General features: G+C 33.3%; 2 protein-coding genes across 2 annotated transcripts in view; one reads left to right on the plus strand and one right to left on the minus strand.

The window, feature by feature from the left end:
- Nucleotides 1-6,453: 6,453 nt before the first annotated feature.
- Nucleotides 6,454-10,168, minus strand: LOC104599008 (beta-1,3-galactosyltransferase 7-like). The gene is made up of 8 exons (XM_088901493.1): nt 9,938-10,168; nt 9,616-9,692; nt 9,146-9,322; nt 8,954-9,009; nt 8,055-8,127; nt 7,855-7,974; nt 7,025-7,758; nt 6,454-6,947 (listed from the first exon to the last, which is right to left on the minus strand). Exons 4-7 carry the CDS (start codon nt 8,965-8,967, stop codon nt 7,708-7,710), a joined length of 258 nt encoding a protein of 85 aa, XP_088757619.1. The 5' UTR covers nt 8,968-9,009; nt 9,146-9,322; nt 9,616-9,692; nt 9,938-10,168; the 3' UTR covers nt 6,454-6,947; nt 7,025-7,707.
- Nucleotides 10,169-10,908: 740 nt separating this feature from the next.
- The window catches only part of LOC104599007 (acyl-CoA-binding domain-containing protein 4), a 42,671-nt gene continuing 33,824 nt past the window's right edge, over nt 10,909-19,755 (plus strand). Inside the window, exons 1-2 of the mRNA XM_088901654.1 lie at nt 10,909-11,115; nt 11,621-11,691. Coding sequence (XP_088757780.1) covers nt 10,957-11,115; nt 11,621-11,691 — 230 coding nt within the window. The 5' untranslated portion in view covers nt 10,909-10,956. The remainder of the gene's footprint in view (nt 11,116-11,620; nt 11,692-19,755) is intronic.

Here is a 19,755-nt window from a genome sequence, read left to right on the forward strand (position 1 = left end):
AATGTAATTTAATAAAAGTACTTTCATAAGGGTATATTTTGAAAATTTGAAAGAAAATGAAGGACAAAATAGTTTCAAATGCTTATTTAAGTGCTTATTGGAGAAAAAAGACTACCAAACACCCAATATGAAATAAGTGCTTATTTCACTTGAAAAAGTTCGGTGCCATATGGAATAAGCACTTATTTTTAACATAAGCACTCCCAAATATGGCCTAATAGTTTTTATGTCAGTTTTAAACATATTGATTTTCATAATGTTAAAATTATGGGTTATAGATTTAATTAGTGGATATTTTATTGAAATTGATGGACTCAATGGTGAGAAATAAAAATTTTTTACGTACATAGGATTCAAAGAGAGGGAATTTGTAAATAATACTATTAATGTATATCTTAATAAGAGGAAATAAGATGAGCTGAAAAGTGGAAATCCAAATTACATTTTTGCCCTTATAATAAAAGGGGACCAAAATAAAAATAAATGATATTTAGTAAAAAATAATCTAGAAATCTAAGACCCCATTCATACTTTTAATAAGGGCATTTTATTTATTTATTGAAAAAAGTGTAATTCATTAGTGGGAAATAAAAATCTTTTAAATACATGACTTCTTTTAAGCAAGTTTTAAATATAAGATTTAATGAGAGTGAATGGGAGCTAATGTACTAAATATGGATTTTAATGAGAGGGGAGTTAGATGAAGTGAAAATGTGAGAATTCAAATTACATGTTTTCCCCTTATGTGTGTGTGTTGAATTATAGCTTTCTATGGACTCCAAAGTTATGAAATCAAACCCAACATCTACTCTAATAGTTTTTTATTCAAATATCAAAACCCCATCTATTTAACAATTAGGTTATATGCAAATTTTCCCCAACCCAATTAGATACACATATGTATGTATGTATGTATGTGTGTGTGTCTATTTGCAAGTGTGTATACGTCTTTATGCCGTTATGTCTAGTGGTAGAAAAAGTAAATTGTCTTACTTTTTTTATTTTTTCTTTTTTTTTATACATGCTTAAAGTGGATCGATATTAAATTTGAATTTGATACATTGGATTTTGGCTGGGATTCAGAATTGAAGTTTTAATAAATGGATTGGATTTGGATGTGGCTGGAAGCAATCTAAATCTAACTCAATTACAACTTTGGTTGAAAACTCATATGTTCTTTTAAGTTTGTTCATTTATGATCGTATAATTTCTAGCTTTTCACCCATCTATTTCAATATTTGCATTTTTGTTATCCTTGTTTTTTCTGTTTCTATAAAAGAAAGTTCTCCTAAGCAATTTCATTCATTAAGACTCAATCACGAAAGAGTACAAATGCAAATATGTACATGTAAATACATACAAGATCTTAGGCTCAAGTTGGAAAGAGTACAAATACATACAAAATAATACAAAATACAATTTTTGCACTCTATATATTTGTATTTGTACTCCTTCCAAACTCAGTTTGGACTCTACATACAAATATATACAATACAAATGCATACAAAATAATACGAAAGTCAAGGTTTTGCACTCTACATATTTGTATTTGTACTCCTTCCAAACTGAGCCTAATAAAGAGCAAAATTTACAACACTATTCTCTTTACAAATTATCTCAATTATACAAACTTTACTATGTTCACTTTTCGATAAGTTGTGGGATTTTCATAAAGTTATTTTTCACTGTTAAGTGATGCCCATCTCTTGTGTGATGAGTAACTTCTCCACCTAATTGGACAAGTTTGCCTATTATAATTAATAACGACTTTTATGGGCAAAATGGTCATTGTATAACTTATATGAGAATAAAAATAACACGAGTATGTGAACTTATCCAAATAAATGCATTCCTAAAAAGCAAATGGTTGGGGCCTTAGTGTAGGAGTGTCAACGGTATTCGAAAATCCGATTTTGAATTCGATATTCGATATAATCGAATCGAATTCGAATAATTTGAATATATAATTGGTCGAATTCGGATATCCTATTCTTATCGAATAGTTAATCGGATTCGAATTCAGATATGACCTGATTCAATTCGATAAATATCCTAATTCGACCGATTATTTAATTCTTATATATAATGTATAAAATATTTTATATAATTTATATATTTATATACTTTATATCAATAAAATATTTATTAATTATTTAAAATAATTAATTAATCGAATTCTAATTGAATCCAATATTCAAATATTTAATCAGACTCGAATTCGGATATTAATTTTCAATATCCGTTGGATATCGAAACGAATTCAAATATTAGATTTTCTAATTGGATTCGAATTCGGACATTGCCTGATTCGATTCGAATTCGATCGGTTTACACCCTTACCTTAGTGTTTTTATGTTCAATAACCCACTTAGCCAATAATTGAGAAAAAAAATTATTAGCTCAAGCAACTTACGTTGCTATAATATTCAACTTTTCCATCAAGAGTAAAACAATCAAAACTTCATATTTATTGGACAGAATATACTTTCACATTATCACAAATTATTTTATATTTATTTTTATATTATAAGTGGTATTCTACCAGATATATTATGGATGCATTCCTCTATTTTTATCTTGCTCTAATTATATAGGTGCCTCCTCAATCTCTTCAGTTGATCTAAAATCTTGCATTTATCTTAATTTTATAGAATTCACTTTTGTTACGACAGTGAGCAGCGCAAGGTTGTAACAAAAAATCATGGTAGCGGATACATGTAGAAGCCTGTGTAGGCAATTGATTATATATATATATATATATATATATATATATATATATATATATATATCAAATAAAATTTAACTTTTTAAATGATTTTTCATGATTTTAAAAGGCCTAAGAGGTGAGGCCAGAGATATGCCCCAATAACCCCATTCATCAAAGATCTTAGATTTGCCACTAGTTGGCGTTGAATCTATTACAATGGCCCCACCAATAAGTAAGTCACTTCATCTAATTCTAATTCAAAGTGGGGCCATTGCAACAAATTTAAGGCTTTGAATTCTAATTCAAAGTGGGGCCATGGCAAATATGTGTTGAATTTTCTATTCTTATTGAATTTATATTGCATATATCATGTTTTAATTCCACCCGTTTTAAAATTTAGGGAAAATTTTTTAAACTATCCCTATCATTTAGCTAATTGACAAATTATATTTTTATTGTTTAACTATTGTCTTAAATCACTCCTACTATTTTGACAATTGTCTAATTCTATCCGTCAAAATCGGCACACATGTAACACCACGTGACACAATTTTCTTAAAATCCAATATTACCCTTTTTGTCTTTAATCTCAAATATGAGACATACTTTGTAAAGAAGTCCAACTCTTCTGTTTGAAAGTTCTAAAGCTACTTAGAGATCTCCAACCTCTCTTCGTTGATTGCTCAAGGTATTTTCTGTCATCGTATGTCGATGCTTCTCCCCCAAGGTATTTTCCGTCATCGCTGTAGCTGCTAGTTAGGAATGCCGGTGTCTCCCTCACTGGGTGCTGGGTTTTGGAATAATGACCGCACCGTTATCTACCATCATTTGGTCCTGTCCCACCACCGCATATGATGAGGGGATTGCCATTTCAGGTAAGAAAGACCGAAGAACAAGACCCAAATACCAAAACTGCCATGGACAGTCAAAAGAGCCAGGCCAAAAAGATTGGGGCTTTCAGAAAGTGGCGGAGAGAGGAGGGGCTTTCATTGCCATGGCGCTCTATGTGGTTGGAAAGAAGGATTTTATCATCCAAACCTCATTGTTTTTGAAGTAATGTTTCCTTTTTCACAAAAATTAAATTTTACTGAAAAACCTCATTAACTGTTGCATAACGACTACATGGGGCTCGGGCTATAACCGTTTGTCTTCCAAGTGGGTGTAATATGGATGCCGGAGATGGATTTGGAAGCAACATATGAAGGGGAGTAGACGACGATGGAGTGGGGATAGGAGGTGGACCTCTTCACTGCCCTCTTGTACCTCCTGTTTTTTGTCCTTTTTTGTCTGATACACCACCAATGCCACTGTAATTTCAGGCAGAGGTGGTACATTCGTCTCCTTTTCCCTCCTCCTCCTGTACCCATTTGAGTTGCCTTTTGCAATAATGTAGTTTCAGACATATGTGGGGATGCTGAGTGATGGTAAGGCGGAAGGGAAGGAGTAGGACTCGGATTAAAGTTTTCTTGGTGTGTTATTGTTGCTGCTCTCTTTTTAGGGAAAGTGCCTAAAGATCATGGTTGTTAAATTGGGGTTTTAAGTTTATATGTGGTGTTGAAGGGCCAAGCTGAGTGCAGAGTAGTGTATTCGCTGCTCTTGCACCCTCTTCTGCTAAAGCATCACAAAAAGCTCTGTGAGTGATGAAACTATCCCTCCTGCAACCAAACAACAAATACAAAATACCAAAAAGAGCGACGCAAATGGCTAAAACAGTGCAAAAGCATTCTGACTCTATTTTGTTCCTACATCTTTCTATTCCCATGCTTTTTTTTTCTTGTCAATGGACAAGAGACTGCCATAGCAAATGTTACCATTAAAACTCTCTCTCTCTCTCTTTCCATTCCACCCTCCCCCTTCTATTGTTGAAATGACACTGTAAGTAGAGAACCACCGACCCAAATATTCTTATTATGTGGCTATCTTCCTTCAAGTTTTCCACAACTCTCTATCATTGTTATCTTCACAAAACTTGAGTAGAATATCATTAGCACAAAAGAAGTCCATTCTTGTGCAAGAGGGATTGGTGAAGAAGAAAAAGAAGGGGGCGGGAGAGGGATGAAGGGTAAAAGGGATTGGTTTAAGACAATAGTTAAATAGTAAGGATACAGTTTGTCAATTAGATAAATAGTAGAGATAGTTTAAGAAACATGTCCTAAAATTTTTTAATTTTATGTCATTTATTCCCCAAAAGGTTTCATGTAAAATTACATATAAATGTTCTATTGGATTAAAATAACTGACCGTTGATTAGTTATTTTAATCCTGAACTTCCTATTTATGATTGAGCCCACTTTTGCAACAATAAGGTTTTAGCGTAGGGCTATAACCGTGAATCGTGGCCTTCCATGTATTGCTACAAGGTGGGGTCAAAGCAATAGATTAACGACTTTGATTTCATGGTATCATCGCAGGCTAATACCACATCATAGCAAAAGTGGTTTTATGGTGTATTTGAAATTTACCCACAATTTTATCATTGCCTTTAATTTCATTATTCGAGGAGGAAAATACAAAAGTGCTAACCCCAACGAAAACGCCCGGGAAATGAAAGAATAGAAGGGAGGAGCTTCGTATTCACAAAACTATTAATTGCGAATAATTGACTTATGGAACTTATATTTTATAAACTATAAGTTAATAATATGAACATAGTTTATAAATCATAATTATATAATTAATTTATAAACTATAATGATATATTAATAGGTTAATATGTTCATTATGTCCATGGACATATTATAATATATTAATGTAATTATAGAACATATTAACAGGATAATTTATAATATGTTCATGAACATAAATTGACATATTAACCATATAATATGTTTATTATAACATAACATATTAACCATAATATGTTAATATTAACATAATATTAATATTATGTTAATATTAATATGTTAACATAAATGGTTAACATAATATTATTTTTATCATATTAACATATTATGTTAATATGAACATAATATTAATATGTTAGCATAATATTAACATATAACATATTATATATAGATTTAAATAATTTTCATCGTAGCCACATAAAGTCCTTATTGTAAGTTGAAGATAAGATTGTACTTTTAAAAATTGCATTTTTGTATTTGTAAAGTTATCTATCCAATTTCTAATTTCTAATTTTCTTTGAGATTTGGTAATGAGGATTGTGGGGCTGAGATGGGCTTGACGATGGTGAAAGATCAGTGTTTTCTCATGAACCAATTGCAGCTAAGTAGGTCTTCTTCTGGGCAAAGGCTTCTCGTCGTTATTGTGATATATATACTGGGTTGGGAAGTCTTTTGAAACAAAATATGTTCAGAGGGTCTTGGATGTCAAAATGATAGGTCATTTGAATTCTTAAGTCCCCCTTCTTTTAATTTTATTGCTTATGTCAAACTTTAAAATTATATATATTGTTTAAACCACTTCTTGAGCTATGGCATTGATTCTTCGATTCTTTTATAGAATAGTAATATTTTGGAGATTATTTGTATAGATTACAGTATGTGTGCTTATTTGCTCTCTCTCTCTCTCTATTTATCTATCTATCTCTCTATCTATCTATCTATCTATCTATCTCTCTCTCTGACGATGTGGAGTCCAATAACAACCAAATCAAATTATTTTGCATGTAAAATCTACGTACTTAATTAATTAAAAAAATGGAGTAATTGTCAAATACTTGGTTTTAAAAATAATTAAAAATGAATTATAATTATTCTTTTTACCCCGTTATAATTATTTATATCCTAACATGCTCCCAAATCCAGAAAGAATACAATTCCGGAACATTCACATTCTTACAACAAAATGTAAGTTGGATCAAAACAGCACTTACCAGTTGAAAGAGATTTCAGACTGTTGGGGACCCTAGATCCCAGCTACCAACTTTTAGTGCCTTATCAAGAAATGAAGGGCATTGGTATAAACCAAATTGAGATTATATGGAATTGCATTGTTTCTCTATCTTAAATGTCAAAATTGCCAGTTGATGCTTCTTTCAAGTTAACTAGCTCATCCTTGGCTTTCTTTTGTGGCAAAACTTGAACCGATCTCCCACAAAGATTGATCAAAAGCCCCATCATCCCAATAAACTAGAGTAGAGTATTCCAAACTGCTCCTTTGCCTTCACCACATCTAGCATGAACATTCTTGATCTTCTCCACTGATTTGCAAATACCACTGCAGCTCCAATCAAATGATGCAACACAAACATTGCTTGCCTGTGCCTTCCACTCACAATCTGTAGAACGACAATGAATTGGAAAGAAAGAAAGATATCAGGAAGGGAACCACACAATAATAGAAGGTAAATCCTACCTGGTGGAGTCCCACAGCACATATTGCGTTCATCAATGTGCTCAACTTCAAGACCAATAAACCAAGCACCAAGTGATACATCTTCATTTGCAAACTTGTGCAGTATGGGCCTATAATCACACAGTCAAACAGTTTAGACTTTTAATTCATTCTAGAAGAAAGGGCCAAATACCAATTTACCATATATCAGGAAATATCTATTTTAACTGACAAAATCATACTACGTGATAACTGTATATTAGAACAAGGTGGACCTTTAGCAACCATGTTGATGTAAACTACTTGTAGCTATTGCTTGTATCACATTCAAACATGAGATAACTGTGGAACTCATGGAATCCAGCAATATAGAACCCAATTAGATTTAAACATGAGAACTAAATAAGGAAAAACCAACTCTTATTGGTTAATTGATATGTATGTGGCCAAATCCTTTGAGATTGCAAAGATCTGCCCTGTTGCATGCCGGAAGTATTTATTTTCCTCCTCCCCAAACTTTCAGTATTCAGGTTCATGATACTTAACATTCCTAAAAAATTAAAGAAAAGGAAAAAACAATGGAAATATTGCATAACTTCATGACCTCAGAAGGAAAAATTGAATAATAAATTTAAGTTCAAGCAGAATGGCTTCTGATAAAGAATTGGTCCAGATTTCATACACCCCATGTAGACTTTGGGCTTTCAACGGTGGCGGGCAAGAGTTGTAGCTAGCATGCCTGCAATTCTCAAAAGCTGTAGAATTGAAATTTTGTTACTACAGACAAAAACAAATGTCTCAAATTGCACAAATATGGCTTACAAAAGAGGAAGAGTAGAAATAGTACATACCCAAATTAACATGGACATCATCATCCACTTTGACATAGAATTCTGCATCCCATTTTGCAACAACAGTGGAGAAGAAAGTTTTCGTCTTTGCAGAGAGTTCATGGTAACCTTCAAATGTTCCTAAAGGACAAAAGAACAAGATTCAGATCTTCTGACAAAGTCAGTATTTGTATAGAAAGTCAATGAGTCCTTTCTTTTACCAGCCTAAGAAAGTCATTATGGTTGGAATCTTCAGAATCAATGGCCCGACCCAAAATGCTGTTGGATGTTGCACTATATCAATAAATGTTGGTATCAGTTAGGTTAGCTCACATTTTAATTGACCATCTAAATTCTTCTTAACAACATTGCCACATCAAAGGCCAAGAAATGAGAATGTGAAACCAAGATGGTAACAAAGACAATAAAACTAAGCACGTGAAACATGGAAACCAATTATCTAGAAACAGGAACAACTAGTTATTTGCCATCAAAGATCTGACCTTTTAGTAACTAGAATAGCCAACATTGTATCTAATTGCATCACCGAAGTTAAACCTTATGCAGGCATGAAAAAGCTGAGAAGCAAAGAAGGTTTTCTGGTTACTTTCTCCATTACAAGAAAGGGCTAAGGGGGCGTCTAAGATTAGTTGTCACATCTTTATTAACATTTTATATATTTCTAATTTAGTAATTTCGCAAACCCTAAAGAATACCATACTATCCCTGCTGAGACATGTTATCCAACCTTCAAAACTCAAAGCATTTACTTATCCTTTATCCAAGAAAAGAAAAGCTCATTTTCCACCAAAGCATACAACACTCCTCCTTGACTAGCATGCCAGCTACCTGGTTCACACCATTATTATAATCACCTTATTTTGGCCTTTTGCAGTCATTCCTTACAATTAGAAAAGTTTTAATTCTGTTGCTAAATTGATTTGCCGTCTTTCAAGCTGAAAACTGTTAGCATTTTGTGGTTCATACATCACATAATAGCCCCCATCAAATCTCTTAAAGACGAGTTCTTGATAGAAAAGAAAAGATATAAAAGGAAAGCAAGGAAAAAAAAAAAAAAAGAGGTAGAAGAAGCCTGGTACAATTCAAAGAAAGTATGTACCTGTGCGCAATCATGAACCTGATAACAATTCCCTTCTCTTTCTCTAGCCGCCGGAGCTTTGCGCCCAGTTAATCACAACAAAGCAATTACAAAAATTATAAAGATAATCATCACTGAATCCGAATGCTACTTAACAAAACCAATGTTTGATTTTCATATTGAGGCATCTAGGTCCGTCGGACAGAATCTCACCTCTTTCTGCTACTGAATGCAGTGTTTATCGCAATAACCATAAACACCTTCTTTCTTGGTGGGATATCATGGAAAGATGATAACTGTGAAGGAGAATGATCATGATTCCCTAGCTCCTGAGCACTTTTGGCCGTAACCTGCTCCATTTGAAACGTCGAAATTGTCTTGTCCAGTGACCTACCCGGCCACAAAAGATTCATTTAAGGAACCAAATGATCAACTAAATTTAGAAACAAGTAAACATCTAAATCATGTAGAGTTACTAATGCAATTCGATGCTAACTTAATTGCTTCCTGGGTTCTAAAAACCTCCCCCATAAGTTCCTTATTTTCTCCATGCTTTTGATAAAAAAGAAAGCACAAGTCAACATATTTAAGGCATGAAATTGGTAGAGAAAACAACAAGTCCAATGTCTAAGTGAGATATCCAATTTTAGATAACATACAGACCCGCCTGAACATGCAATTACCGGAGATGATTTGCAAATCTTCTTCATTTCGCTCCCTTGATATCATCTGATTGTATGATTATGGAGTAGACCACACCCTGGAGAAACACAATTTCATTGCATTCTCGATCAACAATTGATGATCCCTTAGCATTAATACCCTTTGTACAATTAATCCACTAAGAAGAAAATCCCCAGAAACCCATCAAAGCAAAACATTTCTAGCTCCAAAGGAATCTGGATTTATACGAGATCAACGTAAAAATAAAATAAAGTTTTTCTATTGCGAAGTTGCGAACCCCAAAACTAACAATGACCCTTAGAGTCATAGAGAGAGGAGAACCTGTTTGTGAAGAGCATGCCAAACGAAAAGCTTGATATGTAGAGAATCACAATCCACTTCCCTTAAAATGTCTCATTTCGGTTCTTCATATTCATTTAATAAAGAATCAAAAATAAAAAGGAAAAGGAAAATAAACGAACTTTTTGAACACTTTTTTAAGGGAGAAGAATGAAAAGAACGGATTTGGATTAGAAAGACCAGATTTTGAATAGAAAGAAGATAACAGAGAGAGAGAGAGAGGAATGACGATGACGAGAAGAAGAAAAATGCGAAGAGCTGGTTATTATAATATTCTTATTATGTTAATATTAACATAATATTATGTTAATATGAACATAATATTAATATCATGTAATAAATGGTTAATATGTTAACATAATTATAACCTGTCATAATATGCAAATTTGTCCATATATGTTAATGAACATAATTCATATAGGTTATACTAACATATTAACATATTATGTTCATGGACATATATTTATAATTATATTAACATATTAATCATAATTTATAAATTATGAACATATTAACCATATTTATATAATTATAGAACATATTAACAGGTCACGACGTGATATGTTAATATGATTTATGACAATGATTAATATAAGGGTCGTATCCTGGTTAGATATGTTTGAAAATTTTGGTATTGATTTTCAAAATTAATATGTTTATTAATTTATAGTAAACATGTACGTCATTTGTACATGGCAGTATCTTTAAGACAAAACTATTTATAATTTATGGGTAATTTTTGAACGGTTGTAACTTATAAGTGGGTAATTTATGAATAGTTATGAGTGGGTAATTTCTGAAGTGAGAGTAAAGGAGGTATATGCCATTTTTATGCCTGTTGTGTGCTTAGACAAGAAGGATAGAAAACGTTCAATGAAAATTCCAGAAAAAAAGGGAATTTGCTCTTTTATAGGTAGTATAGATAAATAGCTTCACGCTTAGGGGCTTAACCGTTTGCCCATACAACGCTTTACACACTTCCTCAACATCTCTCTACAGAAATGGCCATGGCGAGGGCAAGCATTGGCCTCGCTTATCCAGAGAGATTTTATGCCGCAGCTTCATATGCAGGATTTGGTGGATCTCCAAATTCCTCTGAAGGTGTGATTTCCAAGTTCCAGAACGACGTAGCATTGTTGCTCTACGGATTGCATCAACAAGTAAGCACATAATTTCTTCAAATTGTTTCTTTTTATCTTCATTTTTATCCTTCATGGGTTCATTGTTGTTCTTCTTCACCTTCCGGATCCTTTTCCATTCCCCATGCAAAGTGTTTGGTAGAACTTTGGCTATTACCGTATGGTGGCATGCCTCTAATTGTCATTTATGTTGGCCAGGGATGTTTTTGTTTTTTTTTTTTGTTGAAATTTAGGTAGATCTGGATGTCTGGGTTGAGATTTTGGTTGGGACAATATTGATCCAGTATCAGTTAAGGCAGATCGGATGGGAATTGTTTTGAGAATGAGGTTGTTGCCAGGGGGATAGGCCATGTCTGCATGTTAATGCAAGACTTTTTGTTGAATACGCCAATGGGAGTTGTCAAGTTAGATGTCTTTGTTGGCTAATTTTGTTTGAACTAGGCTTATTCCAATTGTCCTTGAGGTTTCACGTGTAAGGAGCTACCCAAATAATTGAGTTATTTTGAAACGGCTCATACTATTGCAGGCAACTGTAGGACCCTGTAATGTTGCCAAACCCCGATCATGGAATCCTGTGGAGACCAGCAAATGGGCAAGGTTTGTATACAAGATATTTCATTTTTTTCTTTATCTTCGTTGTTTAATTTGCATATTTTTAAGCATAATCATGAAAGCCTTCCAAAATGAGTATATCTTTGAAAAAGTGACTATTTACTCCTACTGTAATAAAGGCTTAAAACTCATGTAATTGGGTCACATCAGCTAAACTATTACTAGTGTATAAGGAAACTTTTTGATTGACTCTATGATATATACAAAATGTTTCATCAATTTAGAATTTTCTTTATATAATACTAGTAATTAAGCACATGCATTGCACATGAGAAATTTTTCTTCATATTAATTATTTGAATTTTAGATATATCATAATTGACTTTGGAACCTTACTCACATCTACCCGCAGCATACTACCCCTATGCATTAGGAACATCTCCTCGTGCATAATACTATGTAGGAGTATGAGATGTTCTCCATGTGTGGCTTTGATGTTATTTGTGTATACATGTGGGTAGAGTTCTTATGGGTAGGAGATTCGGACTCATCATAGTTAATATAGAAAATGAAAATTAACAAAAGTAACAATATGATTAAAAATAAACTTAAACACTCGTAATAAATGTGCATGTGCATTGCATGTGGAAATTTTAAATTATGATAACAATTATTTTATTATTATTATTATTATTATTATTGTTATTATTATTATTATTATTATTATTATTAGTAGTAGTAGTAGTAGTAGTAGTATATTTTATTCCATTTCTGTCATAAATAAAAATAATTTTTTTTTTAATATGATGAGTATATAACACTAAGGAATGTTCCTAAATGTTTTCGGCACAATTCTCTACTTTTTCATTTTGTGTTCAATTTCTTTTTAAATATTTATTATTCAATTATGGCATCATGAGTTTCTTTGAAAAGTTGGATCATTTACCCACCATTTAGATAAGAAAAACTTTTGCTTTTGGATTAGTTTTAAGTTATATAATCCATCTACATTATATATATATTTGATTACTTGTATGTTTTATTACATTTTAAAGATTTATTATTTAACTATTATATAATTGATTATTCCATTTGACCCAAACCACTAACCCACCACCCAAAAAGAAAAATAGTTTGATTTGTAGGGTGACATTAAATACATTTTCATCAATGATAAAATTATTTCTTATGTATAATACTTATTTTTGTTCAATAATATTAGAGATGTACCTGATATTTTATTTTTTATAAATATATAACAATAGATATGTGCCCAAAATTTTCTCTATTTGTATTTTTTGTGATTTTTTGTATTTTCTATTTTTACAAATTTTATTGTTTGACAATGACATCATTTCATTTCTAGGTTGATTTTAAATTTAGCATTCCATTTTCATCATTAATAATAATACTTTTTGCATTCTATATTTATTTTTGTTTTATATAATGACTATATAGTATTAGAGATATGTCCAATTCTTTTTTGGTTTTATATATTTTATTTATTCTATTTTTATTATTTAATTATGGCATTATTCATTAACCCATTTGACCCCAAATGGTTGAATTGCTTATCCATCACTGGAAGGGAAGAAAATGGTTTTGTTTTCAAAATCTTTATTTTTATACTTTTAAAATTAATTTTGTGGATTTAATTAGTAGAATTTAATGATGAGACAAATATATCTTAAAAATAGGATTTAATGAGGCAATATACATTAGATATGAGAATTAATGAGAGAGAATAGGAAAATAATTTTATTTCCAATTGGTTTTAAATTTTACATTTCATTTCCATTATCAATAAAAACATTTATTATTTATCATACTTATTTTTGTTTAATATGTCAAATATATGACGTTAAAAATGTTTCAATTTTTTTTTAATTTCTATATATTTTTACTTTTTATCTAATTTTTAATTTTATTATTTAATTGTGGTGACATGAATTGGCCCATTTGACCCAAAATGGTTTAATTTCTTACCTCCACCTAGATGAAAAGACTATTTTAGGTAGATTTTAAAAATATAAATTTTTTTTATGTTATTAGAATTATTAATTTATTATGATGGATTTAATTAATAGAATTTAATAATGAGAAAAAATGCCTTAAATATATGATTAAATAAAGATGAATGCAAATTAATATCTTAAATTTGTTTAAAATTAATATCTTAAATATTGGATTTAATGAGAGGGAATTGAATGCATTGAATATCTTAAAATGACCTCTTTTCAGCTCATTTAATATCAATAACCAATTACCCTATTTGCTCTCATTTTTACCAATAAATTAAAATATAGAGGGGCAAATCTTGTCCTCAAAAAATTCAAAAAATATTCTTGACCCTATTCGTGCTTTTTAAAGTAGTATAGATATATAAGGGAAACGGGATTTTTTACTTTATTAAGTTAAATCATGTCATTAAAATGATTACATTTCATTAAAAGTGTCTAGATCAGAAGTTAGTGACTACTATTAAAATATGGAAGTATACACACAACCATAAATAAGGTAATCCGATTTCACTACTACTGCCATTAAAATTAAACCTGGTTTAAGCAGTTCATTGATGAACAAAGGAAAAACTCAAAAAGTGTTTCATGGGTCGAAGTTTGAATTCAAAAAGAAAATACACTCTACACAGTGTCCCCATAATTAAGTGGAGCAAGTAGTTGTTGTAATGACATATTTCATCATCATAATTTTTCCAATCCACTAATCCTTATAATAAACATTCTTATGGAATTGTAAATTATCAAAAAAAAAATCTTATGAAACTATATCTTTGCAACAAATGGTCAATAAAGGTTATCATTTTCCTTCTTTTGGTTAACCTTGCGAATAGTATTGGGAAATTGAAAGACATGTTGAATTGGAAGTATGGAAAACTGAATTTTCTGGAGCTCTGTCAAATTTTGTGCCTTGGTAGTTATTTGCTTGGTTGAGTAATCACATTAATTGAGTTAGGTCAGACGTGCTAAGAACCTGTTAATAGTTGAATATGGTAGGGTGCTTTCTTAATGAAGCACTAAAGCTAAGTATTTGCACTGTGAGTCCCCCTTGAACCAATTGCAATATTACCTTGCCTTTATGTGTAATACTCCAAGGGTTAATAAATGGAAAAACATATTTTTATGTTGATTAACGATCAATCCTTAAAGGATGCTATGAGATGTCCTGTCATACTCATTGTTGGGGATTACCATTTGCCATCTTTGGTTGACTATATCCAGGTCTCTTGAATGCTTGTTAGAGCACAAGGGTTCAAGTTTGAGATTGGTCACTTTGTACATGAGGATGCTAATGGTTAGGTCCATATCCAGTCCACCCCTCCTAAGACTTCAGATATGGGACTAACATTGGGTAATGGCTCTTTATTTTAGAAGCATACATATATTTTTTTTCTTCTCAATCAACCAATAAACTAACCAAAGTTTTTCTTTAGCAAGCCTTTATATGATCACTGCTTTTTTTTTCTATATAGGGCAAAACATACTGTGCTTCTATTGAAAATCTCTCAAGGATACTTTATGACCATCATCTATGTCCTGCTATCATAAATTAGGCACTAAAGAGGGAGAAAATAGAATTTATAAATTAGCAAATATGATAGAAAGGAAAGATAGAGATTTAAACCATGTTGGGTGCATTAAAGAGAAAGATCAAGGAGTCTTGGTAAAAGAGTAAAAGATGGGGAAAGAAAGGAAAGATGGAAAAACTAATTTGAAAAATTATTAAACGAGCAACATATAGAGGGTTCAAATGGAAGAGAGTTTATTAACTCTAAGTGTTAAAAATAACATGAAAAGGTGATAACCCAATTTTTTTTTTAAATGATAGCATTTTACTAAAAAAGGATTACATCAATATTTAGAAGACAAACTATCCCGATAGGGACGTGAGGTGCGACCCCATTCTACAATGACCCAAATTACAACTGAGCCAAGAACAGTTCAGACTTAAACACCCCCATCTTCACAAAATAATCAGCCATTGCGTTTGCAGACTGCCTTTCCCATTTCAAAAGAACCGTCATGTCTCTAACAAGCCATTTGAACTTTTTCATAGATTCGTTGTACTTCCATCTCACTGTTTCTGGTTCCTTCAACCACCCTATTATCAATTTAGAGTCACTTTCAATGAGCAGTCTATCAAAATTTAGCTGTCTCGCAATCTATACCCCTTGCAAGACTGTTTGGAACTCTACAAAAACTGAGTCCCCTATTCCAACCGGGCCTGAGAATACAACAACAATGAGTCCTTCATTATTCCTAAAAACCCCTCCTACACCAGCTTCACCTGAGTTCCTTGGGCTACTGGCCTGCTGGCCTGCTACCATCAAAGTTCAACTTAATAAAGCCTTCATCAGGGGGTTCCCAGGCTACCACTAGTCTATTCCTTGCGCTAGAACTTATAGCTCTATTAAAAATACACTCCCAAACTGCCTCCATACTCCTTTCTCTATCATTGAAGACTACCGTTTCTCCTCCTCCCACACCATCCATTTCACAGCAGCCCTAAGGCATCTCCACTTGACTTTACCTCTCTTCTTTGGCCAATTGAAGGCCGTGGAGTCAAAGAGATTACCAATCTTCAGAGGCACAATCCACCTATGACCAAAAAGATCAAAAACCTTTTCCTAGAGGCCTATAACAAAAGGGCAAGAAATTAGGTGGTAACAACTTTCACCACAAGCTCTGCAAAGGATACACCAGTTTGGAGAAAGGCACCAGGTAGGTATTCTTCTTTGCAAGGTGTTTAACGTGTTTATTTTTCCAAGGAAGGTCTCCCAACAAAAAGCCCCAACTTTGGGAGGGACAGGTTTGGACCAGAATTCTTTAAACGGACAAGGGGAGTGATTCGGGGCTGAACACAAGCAAGTTTCCAATTCAAGTTCACTATCTCTCAAGTTTCTTCTTAGTCCGAGGTCCCAACTTACCCCGAACAACTGAGAATAGGACACAAAACGATGTACTAGTTCTTTTTTAAGCAACAAAAGGGAATAAAGAGCAGGATACAGGTCTTTAAGGGTTGAGTTTCCAATCCAAAGATCCTCCCAAAATAAAACCTTGTCTCCAAAGTAAACATCATACCTGATAAGGCTAAGGAACTAAGGGAGCACTTCGCAAATGGATTTCCATGGAGAAGCCAAAGTAGCCCTCGAAGAAACCTCAGCATCCCAACCATTGCCTGCACCACCTTGAATACTATCTATCACTTCTTGCCACAACTGTCCCTCTCCAACGGCCATCTCCATAACCACTTACCTAACAAGGAAGTATTTTTCTTACCTAGATTTCCTAACCCTAGACCTTGTTCTTTACTCTGGTACACTACCTCCCACTTGACCAAGTGATCCTTCCTACCTTTCCTAGGCTCCCAAAGGAAATCCCTCATAAGCTTTTCTAACTTTTGCACTTCTCTTCTAGGCATCCTAAAAACTAACAAGTAGTAGACTGGAAAATTCACTAGAGTGAACTTTATCAAAGTAATTCTACCTACCAACGAAATATAATTTCTCTTACAAGCTGCCAATCTCTTGGTACACCTCTCTACAACTGGGTTCCAAAACCTAGATTCTCTTAGATTATCCCTTAAAGGCAAGCCAAGATACTTCAAAGGCTAGCTTTCAATAGCACAACCTAGTGATTCTGCTACTACAATCACTTCTTCCTGCCTCAAATTTACCTCTACCACACAACTCTTCTCAAAATTGATCTTTAGCTTGGAGATATGTTCAAACAAATTAATCACCTCCTTCAAGTGCACTGCTTTCCTAGGATCTCCACCCTTATAGAAAATGATTATATCATCCACAAATTGTAAGTGAGTAACTACCGTATCACTCCTACCCACTCTCCAACCTCTACAAACTCCCAACCTGTCCGCCTTTTGGAGAATTCTACTAAAGACATTCGCTATGAGGGTAAAAAGAAAAGGGAAGAGGGGGTCCCCTTGTCTTAGTCCCCCTGTAGCTGGAAAAAACTCCCTTACCACACCATTCACTAGCATCGAATAATGACAAGTTTTCATGCACCCTACAATTCAGCTGCACCATCTTTCCCCAAAACCATAACACTTCAAGACTTCCAAAAGGAATAGCCAATCCACCGTATCATAAGCCTTTTCCAAATCTAACTTACGCACAAAGCCTCCTTTCCCCCTTCTCTTAAAATTCTCCACACATTCATTTGCTATCAGTATTTGGTTGTAATTTGTCGCCCTTGAATGAAAGCTCCTTGAGATAGAGAGATTTTATTTGGGAAGGCCACTTTTAATCTTAATGAGAGGACTTTAGCCATGATTTTATACATACTAGTCACTAAGCTTATGGGTCTAATTACGGCATCTGCCTTCTTGGGTATCGAAGCAAAAAAAAATCGAATTAATTCCAGGGCTAATAAAATGTTCCTCTACAGACTCCTCAAACACTGCCAACAAATCATATTTGATTACCTCCCAACAGTCCTGATAAAAAGCCATTGTGAACACATCCGACCCTAGTGCTTTTGATCTATCTCCATTAAGAAAATGGCACTCCTACTTTGTTCAAGTCCAAAGTCTCTTTCCAATTGATTTGCCACTCCTGAATCTAGCCTAGGCCAATCCAACCCTTTCACCATGACTCCTCTCTCACCCGTCTTTTTATAGACTTCCTTAAAGTGATCAACAAAACACGTTGCAATTTCCTCTTGGTCCCTTGAGATTTCACCATTCACTTCCAATTTATCTATATAATTTTTTCTTATCCTACCATTATCTATTGCATGGAAGAATTTTATGTTACCATCCCCCTCCTTGATCCACTTATGTCTCGACTGCAAATATCTTCTCTTAGCAAAATCTCCTCCAGCTCCTTTCTTGATGTCCACCTTACTCTTCTATCCTCATTTGTCATCAACCACTAACTTTCCTTCATGTCCAATTATTTTATTTTAGAAGTGACTCAACTTTCTTTCCTTAATTCTTCCAAAATGTTCTCTATTCTATTCCTTTAATTTGCCTTTTATATGTTGTATTTTCTTATGAAACCTCACTCCCTTCCACTCAACATTCGTCACCTCCTCATTCCACAATTCTTTCACTCTATAAAGAAAATTTGGGTGGGTGATCCACATGTTTTCAAACCTAAACGGAGTTAGACCATTTAAAAACTCATTCGAACCAATTTTAATTGGGCAATGATCTAAGGTAACTCTAGAAAAGGCCCAAGCCATCAAGCTTCCCCAATGGTCTTCCCACGCTGCATTGAAAACAAACCTATCCAATTTTGAACAAACAGGGGAAGCTTGTAAATTGGACCAATGGAAGATGGTCTGTTGGAAATGAATCTCTTTTAACTCATAAGCCTCAATAAACTCATTAAACCTCTTCATACTTGTGGACACCACTTGATTGGGATTGTTTGTCTCACTTGTGAATCTTATCACATTAAAATCCCCTCCCAGACACCAAGGTAGGCCCATCCCACTGTCCTTTAATATCATAATTCTCCTCCTACAAATGGCTTCTTTCTCTATACCTATTAGGCCCGTAGACATTTGAAAGCACCCAAGTAAAGTCATCCCTCCCCAAGTTCTTAAATTTAATAGACACTGAATACTGGCCAACCAATTTCTCTAGTGGATCTAGGATCTCATTCCTCCACATTTTTATTAATCCCCCTGAGGCTCCCCATGATGGCACCGCCACCCAACTTATTCCTCTAATGCTCTACACACTTCTGACCCACCTCCTATCCATTTTAGCCACTTTTGTTTCTTGCAGCAGTACTATATCTAGCTTTTCCTTCCGAATTTGTATTCTCATGCTTGTCAATATGAGATTTTACCATTAAACCAAGTAATGGCCCCTTGTTAAAAATAACATTTAACTTTATAAAATTCGAATTACTAAAGTGAAGGAGGGGTTAAATATGATGAAGAAGGGAGAGGTGTTAGGAACTGATGATATTCCAATAGAAGTGTGGAAAGGTGTGGGAGATGTAGAATTATTATGACTAGGTAAACTATTTAATAAGATAATGAGAAAAAGGAAGATGTGATGAATGAATAAAGAACAATGTGGTGCCTAGTTTAACAAAAAAAAGGTGATATACAAAGT

This window comes from Nelumbo nucifera, chromosome 3, assembly GCF_055504915.1.
Source record: "Nelumbo nucifera cultivar China Antique chromosome 3, China Antique-T2T, whole genome shotgun sequence".
NCBI lineage: Eukaryota > Viridiplantae > Streptophyta > Magnoliopsida > Proteales > Nelumbonaceae > Nelumbo > Nelumbo nucifera.

What these genes read in the sequence shown, in the direction of transcription:
- LOC104599008 (XM_088901493.1), bottom strand. An exon ending in ATAATGACTTTCTTAGGCTG is followed by an intron (nt 7,975 to 8,054) that starts GTAAAAGAAAGG and finishes TTTGTCCTTTAG; the next exon opens with GAACATTTGAAGGTTACCAT. An exon ending in TGATGTCCATGTTAATTTGG is followed by an intron (nt 7,759 to 7,854) that starts GTATGTACTATT and finishes TCAATTCTACAG; the next exon opens with CTTTTGAGAATTGCAGGCAT.